The 10685-nt window shown below is 43.6% G+C and overlaps 1 protein-coding gene across 1 annotated transcript; it reads left to right on the plus strand.

Annotated features, from left to right (window-relative positions):
- The first annotated feature begins 939 nt into the window (after positions 1 to 939).
- Positions 940 to 9812, plus strand: LOC137136708 (protein FAM163B). Its single transcript, XM_067522361.1, has 3 exons — positions 940 to 1416; positions 5635 to 5750; positions 6638 to 9812. The coding sequence occupies exons 2-3, from the start codon at positions 5658 to 5660 to the stop codon at positions 7079 to 7081; spliced, it is 537 nt and encodes a 178-aa protein (XP_067378462.1). The 5' UTR covers positions 940 to 1416; positions 5635 to 5657; the 3' UTR covers positions 7082 to 9812.
- Positions 9813 to 10685: the final 873 nt, after the last annotated feature.

The following is a 10685-nucleotide window of genomic DNA, read 5'->3' on the forward strand; positions in this document are numbered from 1 at the left end:
TGTGTTGGTTTGTGATGGTTTTGGAAAGCGACAACGTTGTGCAAATAAGACCAGAAACTGGCTTTAGTTTTCTGTTTTGGTCGGATCAAGTGACTTAATTTGGAGGATCTGTTGTGTTCATATGTCTCACTGATGCACGATGCCAATTTTTCAGACTTTAACCACAACATCGGTTTCATCTCAACTCAAATCATCTTTAGCCTACAACCGTTAAAGGGTTGAGTTTTCTTACTCTAAACAAAACACTGCTTAAAGTCAGAGTGAAGTTCTGCCGTTTGGGTCCAGATTTGGTGCATAGATTTTCTTCTTTCTGGTGCACAGAGCTGCATTGTCCTCAGGGACCCGAAGAAGAGAGGAGCAATAACCTCTAATGTCTCCGGTCATCAATAATAAAGGCAATACAGTGAAATCTCAGCCTACTTTAACGCTTAAATAATTCACACAATAAAATCTTTTCTTCCTCAGCTCCCCATTAAACTGCTCCTGGTGCAGTGGAAGAGAAGAGATGGTTCACAAAAGTCACTTCACCATATTTCGCCCAGTGAGACATGTCCTACAAACAGCTGCAGAAAACCCTTTTACTTTTTCCTTTACATGTAGAGTTTGTTCATGCAGCCTGTAGGGAGCCATTTATTGAACCGGCTTTTTAGTGCAGTGGTGTCCAATGATGGTTCGTGTTATTTCCTTCACAAAGCCAGAAGTTCTGCCACAAAACGCATCCAACACAAGGCCTTTTAACTAGGACACGTTCTGTCTTTCATCTGTATTTTCACATCAGCTCTGGTGGAATTTTGCAGATGATTCATGACTCAATAAAGGCTCAAAATAAGATTTCTAAAAGCGGGATTTGAAGTGACCTTCGGGTATTTGCGCGCTGCTGTGACGCACAGTCCCATCGCGTCAGGTCAGCATCACAAATGAACGCGCTGCAGGCAGGATGAGACCGGATCCGCTGCACAGAAGCTTTTCTCCTCACAACTACTCGTCTAGATCTGTTTTCTAAGTTCCGGGAGGAACTCTTTCCAAGAAGAGCCGCGGATTTTATAGGACTGGATCTGCAGACTGTTGTGGAGCAGAGAGATGCGCTTAGATTTTTAGGAAAATACCGAGAAAAACTGTGAGAACGCGACTCTTTGTTGATAAAGTTTTACCACATTTTCTCTTAAACCTTCTCCAAGTGGAGCCACGGGTTGTGAGAATTACGGAAGAAATCCAAAGACCCTTGTGTCCTCTGGCCCCTCACTGATGCACCGAAGCACAGCGGAGGGGAAACGTTGCTGTTGAGTGACACATACAGGTTGGGTTACACCTGTCCCCGCTGAACTCGACCCACCTCCCCCTCACATCTGATGAGCTTGGCGCCTCGAGCTGCAGGTGCCGCGAGAGACGCAGGAGACCGAAATACTGATGCGATGGGTGAGATGCTGAACTGCTTATTGTAGAAAGTCGAGGCGCGACTGTGCGTAAAATGGTTAAGATTTACGCACAGCGTTATTGCCCTGATACAGCGTTTTAAAAAGTTCTCATTTGTCTGAGTAAAGATTATAAAGAAACGTTTATCACGTTTACGCACGCAAATCAGGAAGCGTAAAGATGTGATTTCAGGGATGAATCACTGTGAGGCTCTTAATGCAAGTTCAGTGTGTGTGTGTGTGTGTGTGTGTGTGCGCCCATGCATGAATCAACACTCTTAAAGCCTGAGGGAGGCAGGAGGCAGCTGAAAGTTAATTTTACAATAAGAACCTGCTCAGATTAAAGCAGCAGCATCTGTGCGTAAACGCGTATAAGTCGAAAAATCCCAGATTCTCTGCAAACAGGAAGTCAGTGATCAAATTGGAATCATTTGTTTGTCCTGTGTCGGTGACTGCACTGTTTAAAAATCTGGATCATATTTTTGCACCAATTGTCCTTCAGTTTAATCTCATTGTAGCTAGTTTGAAAAGCTTTTCAGTGTCAACAGGAGAAACGCATAATTTAATGTTCAGAAAGCAGGAAAAGTTCAATATGAGTCTAAAAATTCCGAATATTCTTAAACATGAACATACACATGTTGGAGTATTTTAACACTCCTGTTCCCAGACCATCGAAAACTGACAATTTTGGAATAAGAACAAGTTGAAATCGTCCTGAAGCTGCAGCCCTGAGCCAGCACAGAGGTTACAGTCACATTGTCCATCTACTGTGACGACGAGTAACACAATCTTCCAGTTATTGATGCAGATTCACATCAGGGTGAAGAGCAGTGGCAGCTCCAGTCAGGACCTGCATCACTGACAGACGATCCTCAGGATGCAAAGAACAAAACTCAAAAACAAATCTCTTTCAAACCTGTTTAAAGACTTGTCTCAGTCCCGTTTAGGCCTCTAGAGGACGAGCAGTTGTCCCTCAGTAAACGCTGATGGACAAAGGTTGGATGTCGACCTTTGAGCTTCTGTCGGTATGATGATTTGTGTCCGATGCCGACGGTGTGGGTGTAAATGACTCCCTGGCTCTAAGGGACGCTAGTGTCCTGGGCCCTGTTGCTATGGAAACACAATGTAATAGCCAGTGATGAGAGGAGCAGGTTGAAGCAGCATTGAATCACATATCTGTGTGTGTGTGGCTTCAAGTACAAACATGCACTTCTTCAGCAGGGCCAGTGTGTGTGTGTGTGTGTGTGTGCTCGTGTGTGTGTGTTTGTGTGTGTGTATTATAGCACCCAAGATAAAAACGGCAAAGTGAGGACTTATATAAAAAGATTTATTAACGAATGAAAAACAACTGAAACTGAAACTGAACTGAAAAGGGAGGACAGGCAAACGCACACTAACAAAAGAAAACTTATTGTAACACTGCCAATGATCAGTGAGGTCCACTGTCCACTGAACATAATGGACAAGGACAGACACATAACCACGCAGCACATTAAGAGGAGCCTGACAAGATAAATGAGTATCTAAACAGAAGACTGACTGACAGGGACTAACAGAGAACCAAACCTGAACGCTGATGTTTAAAAACCGAGACCAACTAACAGGGACACAATGGAACCAGGGTCCAACAAACAGGAGTACAAGCAAAACCAAATGGTTCAGTGTCCCGTTAAAGCAAAGTAAAACAAAGACACAAAGTCCAGGATCTTGACACATCACAGAGCTCCAGTAAACCCTTGTTCCTATTTGACTTCAGATCGTTCAAAGCTCATCAGGATCCCAACAGGAGTTTCACGTGTGTGTTGCTGCTGTTATAAAACCCTTGCAGACCTCATCTTCTCGGCACATGCAGTGAAACGTATCACAGTCATGCATTTACAAGCAGGAAGTACTTGAAAAAAACTGTATTGCAATTTTTAGGTACTTACATTTTCAAATTGGCAACATTTGAGTTACGGTGGCGGAGTGGTTAGTGCTGCCACCTCGCAGATAGAAGGTTGCAGGTTTGTAAGTACTCAAAAACTTAAGTAAAAGTATAAACATACAAATGTAATAAAATTTACTGTAAAAATATAAGTACCTATAAGAATAAACTTAAATATAAGAATTTCAGCTCTAGTTAAAATAAGTACATGATTTGTATTCCACATAAAGTATTAAAAGTAAAAGTACTAACAGACATAAACGATGGGTTAAAGAACTGATGCTCTTTTCAGTTTTATTTCTAAACTACACTGTGAGTACTGCTGTCAAAAATTAAATGTACTTAAGTAGTACTTACTTGTACTTTGCATGGTTCTGTTATAGCTCTCACAGCAGACGTTCACACTGTTTCACGCTGTGGTTGTAAAAATGCACGTGAGACTGACTCTACAGCAGACGGTGAAGTCTCGGCTTCATCCTGTGCATTTCCTGCTTAGAAACGACAGCTTTTACTTTGACAAACATCACACGCATTGCTGCACATGGTGACATTAAAAATACACCTGCAGGCTCAACGTCAGCACCTGCATTTGTCATTGGATAATTACTGCAGTGATTCTTCAGCCCTACACTCAGAGAAATTAAATGTTAACCGCTCCCACGAAAACTGGGTGAATAAATAGTAAAATTAATGGCGAATTAATGCAACAACATGTTAAGTTAACGTAACTCCCCTTGATTAATTCAATACGACCTCATGTTTAAGAACTTGGCACCATTATGTTCAGTGAACTTAAGGGATGTTGCATTAACCTGACACAGTTATGTTCAGTTTAATGAACAGCAACCAGCGTGTTGAGGATGATTTCATCCAGAACACGTGAGTCATTCGTCACACATTACATTTTTGCCATATCCCATCAATAAAGTTACCAGGATGGTGAACATGAATCCAAACATTAGATTTTAATGTAGAAAACCTAAATTAGGTCAAATGTGCAGCACCTAAAGTGCAAAACTACTAATAATTACCAATAATTGGTTTTTAAGTTCCATAAACATTTTCTTGGATTTAGGAAATGAGTAACGTGATTCTGTCAGATGTTGTAAAGCTCACATGGCACAGAACTGAAAGCATGTTGGGACACTTCGTACTTGGTCTGAGGCTTCAGTGCGTTTTTTGTTGAAATCCCAATAAAAACCACCATGTAATGCAAACAACATCCATAGTTCAGGTCTTTGATGGACAGTGACTGACGCACTGAGCAGCTGAACAATGGAACAACCAGGTTTTTCGGCCCATAGACGTTTCCTCTCCCCTGATGTTGCAGCCATTTTCTAAGATGATTCATCAGGTTCAAACTGTGAAAATGGGCGACAACACTTTCACGCAGAGGTTGATCGTGTGCTGGAGACGACTTTCCGTGCAGCTCCACATACGTCACAGCGTGACTCTCCACACAGGAAGCAAAAGAAGGATGAAATGTGATGATGGTGCCTTCACTGCCTGCTGTCTGGTGCTTTACTATCCTCCAGTTTTAAAGTGCATGAATATCAGCCGCTCATCATTTAAATTCATAAAGCTCCATTAAAGGACGAGGAACATGCTGTCATTTATCCTCCCACTTAATCCCGCACTTAATTCTGCTTTGGCAGCAGATATGTTGCATTAAACATGAAGGGAAGGTGAATAATAAGATCACGTGTCTCTATCTTATGTAACTTAAAAGAGTTCAGAAACCGACGTCCTCACGTGTCACACGTGATGACGAGTGAGACACATTTCTGCAGCTTTCATTCATCTGTCAAACACTTTGACTTGTGGGAAGTTGCCATATGAATAAAGTTCATTCCGTTCTGCAGGACACTAAGGGAATTGAACCTTCCACTGTCTGTATTTTCAGTGTCCGTCTCAGATGCTCCACAAATCTGCTTAGAAATAATAGAAATGGGACTTGGGAATGGGAACTGGAATCAACGTTTTCATCACTTCTGCCTCCCTCGTTGGTCTTTGTGTCGCTTTTCAAAGCTGCTAAATGTAGAAATGTGTTCTGTTGCCCCAGGATTTGTTTTACAAAAGCAGGGCAAAGCCCAAATCCTCTGTTCGTTGTTTCCTTCTAACCTCTGCTTCCTCTTCCCTCCACCCTGACCTTCCATCCTCACTCCTCATCGTTTCTCTTCTTTTCTGTATTTCTCTGACGTTCTCCCTCCTCTTATTTTCCTCCTCCTCATTTCACATCCTTTCACTCTAAACTCCTTGTCCTCCTCGTCCTCGTCCTCCTCCTCCTCCTCCCTGCAGGCTGTTGATGGAGAGCTTTTCGAATGTCAGCCGGGACAGTGGTCATCGCAGGAGGAATTCTGGCTACAGTCATCTTACTGACCATCGTCGCTGTGCTGTGTTTATGTAGGTTACAGGTAGGACACTTTTACTACACAGCCACTTCAATGCACGTACATCATGTACAGCAAATCAAAGAGGTGCGTTTCCATCAGATTCAACCTTTTTCGTTTCCTCCTAAACCGACAGAAAATAAAATGCAAATGTAATAAGTAAAACTCCATGTTGCAAAACTATTTACAGAACAAGACAGATGAATAATTTCATCGTCTTTGCCATCACTCTCCTCTTTCAAACAAAAGACAACTGGGCACCTTCTACATTCATAAATCGCTTCGTAAGAATCCTCAGAAAACCGAAAACAGCTTTAGGTTTGGGACAAAAACTCCAGGTGAAAGTTACAGTTCAATTAAATTACATCAAACTAAAAAGCTCTGGTGACAGCGTTACACACCTGCTTCCTTCCTTTTGGCGTCGTGTTCCCTGGATTTATCCAACACATATGCTGAGCCATGACGTGGTAACTTACCAATGATCACGATGTTACTTTATGTCTTATTATCAACACAATCGATATGACACAAACTACTGTTACTACTGTGAGAACCTTTGTCACCTTATTACTGTGCTCACATATTCCATAACTGCCACCTTAATAAAAAGGTGGCTGACTACATTAATACAGAGGTATCACCATCATTGCCTTATAATTACACAGATATTTCAGAGCACGTTCTCAGAACAACAGGGTTAGTTACAGTATGTTAAAAGATGAACTACAGAAAATCAGGACGTTACATTTTGTCCTGTGTCCTATGTCTTGTTGGTCCACCGTGACAAACCTCCCTATGAGGACCTTCGGCTGTAAACACAACATCATTGATTTAGCCGTCAAACTTTAAAGCAGCTTACATTGTACTTGGCTGACAGCCCCGTGAATCTCTTCCTTTGTCCCCCCCCCCAGTATTACTGCTGTAAGAGGGAGGAGTCAGAGAAGGGGGAAGAGGAGGAACCAGAGCTAACCAGCATGTCACCATCCCGCCCCCTGGCTCTGTGTGCTCCTCCTTCGCCTACGACCCCGGAGCACTACAGCGACGACCCGGAGATGTACCCCCCCACCTTCCTCACGGAGGCCAACGGGCCTGCCAGCTACTCGCCCACGCCACCGCCACGCAGGTGCCAGCGCTCCCATCCCTTCTGCCCATCCTGCACCCGCTGCACGCTGCCCTTCTACCTGCAGCACCCAGAGAGGCTGTGCAACGGCGGGCGCAGGGTCAGCTACCGGACTGTGCAGCAGCAGGACCTGGACCTCCCCGTGGACCTGGAGAGCTTCTACCAGAAGCTTAACCTGATCCGCTCTGTCGCCATGAAGGAGGTGGTCACCCACAGCATCAGCACTGATGTGTAGGAGCAGGCAGGCTGGGGGCAGCGCCGCCTGCTGGCCTGGAGCAAGAGCTGATTTGTACCAACTGTTCTGACTCTGCAACACAGAGTTATCTGAGTACTGTGATGTGGAGCAGCTTTAATACTGTGCTGTACACGACATGATGTAACTCTACTCTGAGCGGCAATTTCTGAACCTGCACGTTTTTCCAACTGACTTGAAGGGACTTAGATGCCAGTTTGTCACAGTTTAGTTGCTAAATGTGAGATCAGCAGCAGTACTGCACATGTACATACTGTGTATTTCCCACATAACTGTGGAAAACCTGCATACGGATGTTCACACATGACTTTTTGCTGCAACAGTTTACACCTCAGAAGAACCAAACTGAATCTTCAAAGACCTTTGTGGAGTTTATCTGTGCAGCTTGAAGCTTCTGGACGTTTTTACCTATTCTGTGTAGGATCCTAACAGTCAAATCATCTGGAGACACCTGTGCAACACAAGCTGAAAAGTGGCAATGAGGCACATTTAGGCTGCTCCGACAACCACCAATATATCTGAAGCAGAAAAACACCTGTGCAGGTGTGTGTGTTGCTCTGAAGCTTTCAGACCAACACAGGTTGTTTAACAGAAACTCTCTGAGCCTGGCAGGTGCTAATGTGGTGGGCGAGTACATTTCAAAGTTGTTCATGACATTAAAATGTGAATCTCTGTTCAGGAAGGTGAACTTGAACCTGTGCACTGGTGAGTTGTCCCACAAATTCTGTCAGGGTCCGTATGTGTTGATTTTTCGTCAGAGTTTTAATTGTTGACAAATCTGAACGCTCGATATCATAAACGATTTTTGGTATAAAGTAGGAATTAGTTTAACAGTAGGGGATGAAACCAGGAATATAAATTTTTGCAGTAAAAAAGATCAAAGTTTCCATGCAAACATCACATGTGTGTTCACTTGTGTAGATGTATCTGCACTGGGCTGAGATGTGTGTGTGTGTGTGAGTCTGACAGTGGGGGTCAGTCTGTGAGTGTTGCAGTGTGTGAATTCACGTCCCGGTGCAGAAAGGGCTTTTCTGAAACACTGAACCCTGTCTGCTAGTTTAATGTTGATCCAGTGCAGGAGACCACAGGCATTTTAAAAAAAGCTGAGATGGGAAGTAACCGATGGCACCTTCAGACGTTTCTTTCCGATGGAACGAATAAGCAGAGATAATAACACGATAACGAGTGATTTCCCCCTGATACATCATGACTTAGCTCAGGCTCCTGCAGGAATTTGCCTTCCCAGAGGAACCTGTCACAGTTAAGCAAGTGCACAACCTGCAGCGGTGAACTGTGAAACACCGCGTTCAAAAGGCAAGAGCACGTCTCGCAGGCCAAATGCAGCAGTCACCACTGCTGAGCTGAGTCACTGAGCACGAGCAGCTACTGGTGTTAGGCAGCAGACACACAACCTGCAGCTGCACATCATAACAATTACAGAAAGTATCTTCATCCACACTGATTACAAACTACTATTATTAACTATTAGAAATGTGTGAGTCTGGAGTTCACTACTCTGCTCTGCTGTTCAGGAAGCATGAACATTCAGACCACATAGATTAATTCTACTCCGTCACACAGGCCCCACATATGCAAAATTAAATGGCTGATTGATGACTTTTTTCTTCCTGCCTGGACACAAAAGTATCATCAGTCTACAAACCTGCAAGGTGAATCTCTGAGACACTGTTCTGCTCCAGCAGATCGATGAAGGCTCAGATGAGAATCCGTTCAGTGTGTTTTCTGGGGGAGGAAACTTCAGGTTCTGTCATTTATTTGGATAAGTTGCTGTGGAAGAACGAGATAAGAACCACTTTTATTTTTCAGTGATTGCAGACGTTGAGTCTCGAGGCTGAAACTTTTACATCTGTTTATTTTCTGCTTCAGTAGTTAAGGAGCTGCAGCTGCTCCCATGTTGACAAGCAGGGGGCATCAGCTGCTGCTGGTAAAGCTCCGTGTGTGTGTGTGTGTGTGTGTGTGTGTGTGTGTGTAATGCTTTCTGGGAGAACAGTGACATGGACCAGCAGAGTAGAGAGCAGCATAAATGTGAACTGATTCACATCATCAGCACCAACAAGCTGAGACAAAACTACCTTCATTCAAGCTTCCCAGTGGAAATTAAGGACAAAACACTTGGAAATTTCAACAACCGGGCTGAAGTGAAAAAGAGAAGGTCCTCAGTGAGTACTGGGCTTATGCACAGAGACTGGAAAAAGAATCTGCAAAGAATGAAATAATAAATGCAAAAAAGTGAGCTTCACAAGAATCTGGACGTCTCCTATTTATCCCAACAAGAATCAGCATTATATCTGGTGCATATCAGAGGATTTATGATGTCCAGTGTGCAAGAACATAAACTGAATTATTTGCTTTATATAGTATATGGTGTCCACATACATGTAGTGTAGCACACATGGAATATGGCCTCATGCCATATTGTGAATATCTGGACTCAGTATTTTGATAGAATATGACCAAATCTGTGTTATGTCAGTGATCTTTGACATTCAAACATTTATGGGGGAATGTGAAGGACAAACATCACAGCAAGTGATATTTTGACTTTGACATTTAACTGATGAAAAGCTCCAGTGCATCTAAATGTTTGTTGAGGTTGTGCCACTCAGACGTGTCCTGATGGTTGGATGGTTGTGGAGCCACATCGAGGACTTTTGTTGCATGTCACTCTCGCTGTCAAATAAAGAGGCATCAATTCTTCTCTGAGCTTTTTCTTTCTTCAGTTGTTTTTCTAACATTGAGGTAAAAGTCGGTTAAATCATTGCCGCACAGTTATAAGCACAAACGAAACAAATCAAACTTGAATCATCGTACGCTTCATATTGAGCACGATTTAAACATTCACAGTGCGGCCTGGTAAAAACAAAAGCCATGCGTCAGTCCTCAGTTTGACAACCTGTTTATAGGTGGAGAGAATTTAGTTCTGCGGCCAAGATAGGATGTATCTAAAAGGCAGAATGAGGTAAAAGACCATCCAGAGCTGAGGGGATAAATGAATCACCGGAGCTGGTTAACATCTCCGTTCATGAGTCTACCATATGGTTCTCAGGGCAGGACACTGAGGAAGCCTGTGCTCTCCAACAAGCCATCAGTGCCCAGCCACTGAAGTTCACCAAAGAGCACCTGCACACTCCACAACTCTACTGAGAAAATGTCGCGTGTACTGATGAAACACAGGTTGACTTTGTTTCGGCTCGTGAAGGAAACTTTCCGACTGCAAACATTGTCCAAAGTGTGAAGTATGGTGGACGCTGCATTGTGGTTCGGGGTTTTGCTGCCTCGAAGGTCAGTGATGCCGTCTACAGGCTGAAAGTCAGTGTGATGCAAACACTGAAGTAAGTCTACTCTGGATGACTTTGAAAACTACAATGTGCCTTTTGGAGACAAAGCCCAGACTCCGAAGTGATGCTGTGGAAGGAGCTGTTCACCCCAGACATCCTGAAGCTGCTCAGTGAGGACGAATGGTCCAAAATTCCTCCTGAACACTGAGCAGATCTTCTGCACTTAATTAAATCCAAGGGTTCACTTACTTCTCCCACCGCCACTGTGCTCACTCGAAAGAGGAATT

The sequence above is a fragment of the Channa argus genome, chromosome 11, assembly GCF_033026475.1.
Source record: "Channa argus isolate prfri chromosome 11, Channa argus male v1.0, whole genome shotgun sequence".
Classification (NCBI taxonomy): Eukaryota; Metazoa; Chordata; class Actinopteri; order Anabantiformes; family Channidae; genus Channa; species Channa argus.

What these genes read in the sequence shown, in the direction of transcription:
- LOC137136708 (XM_067522361.1), top strand. Translation starts at nt 5,658, where the DNA reads ATGTCAGCCGGGACAGTGGTCATCGCAGGAGGAATTCTGGCTACAGTC. An exon ending in TGTGTTTATGTAGGTTACAG is followed by an intron (nt 5,751 to 6,637) that starts GTAGGACACTTT and finishes CCCCCCCCCCAG; the next exon opens with TATTACTGCTGTAAGAGGGA.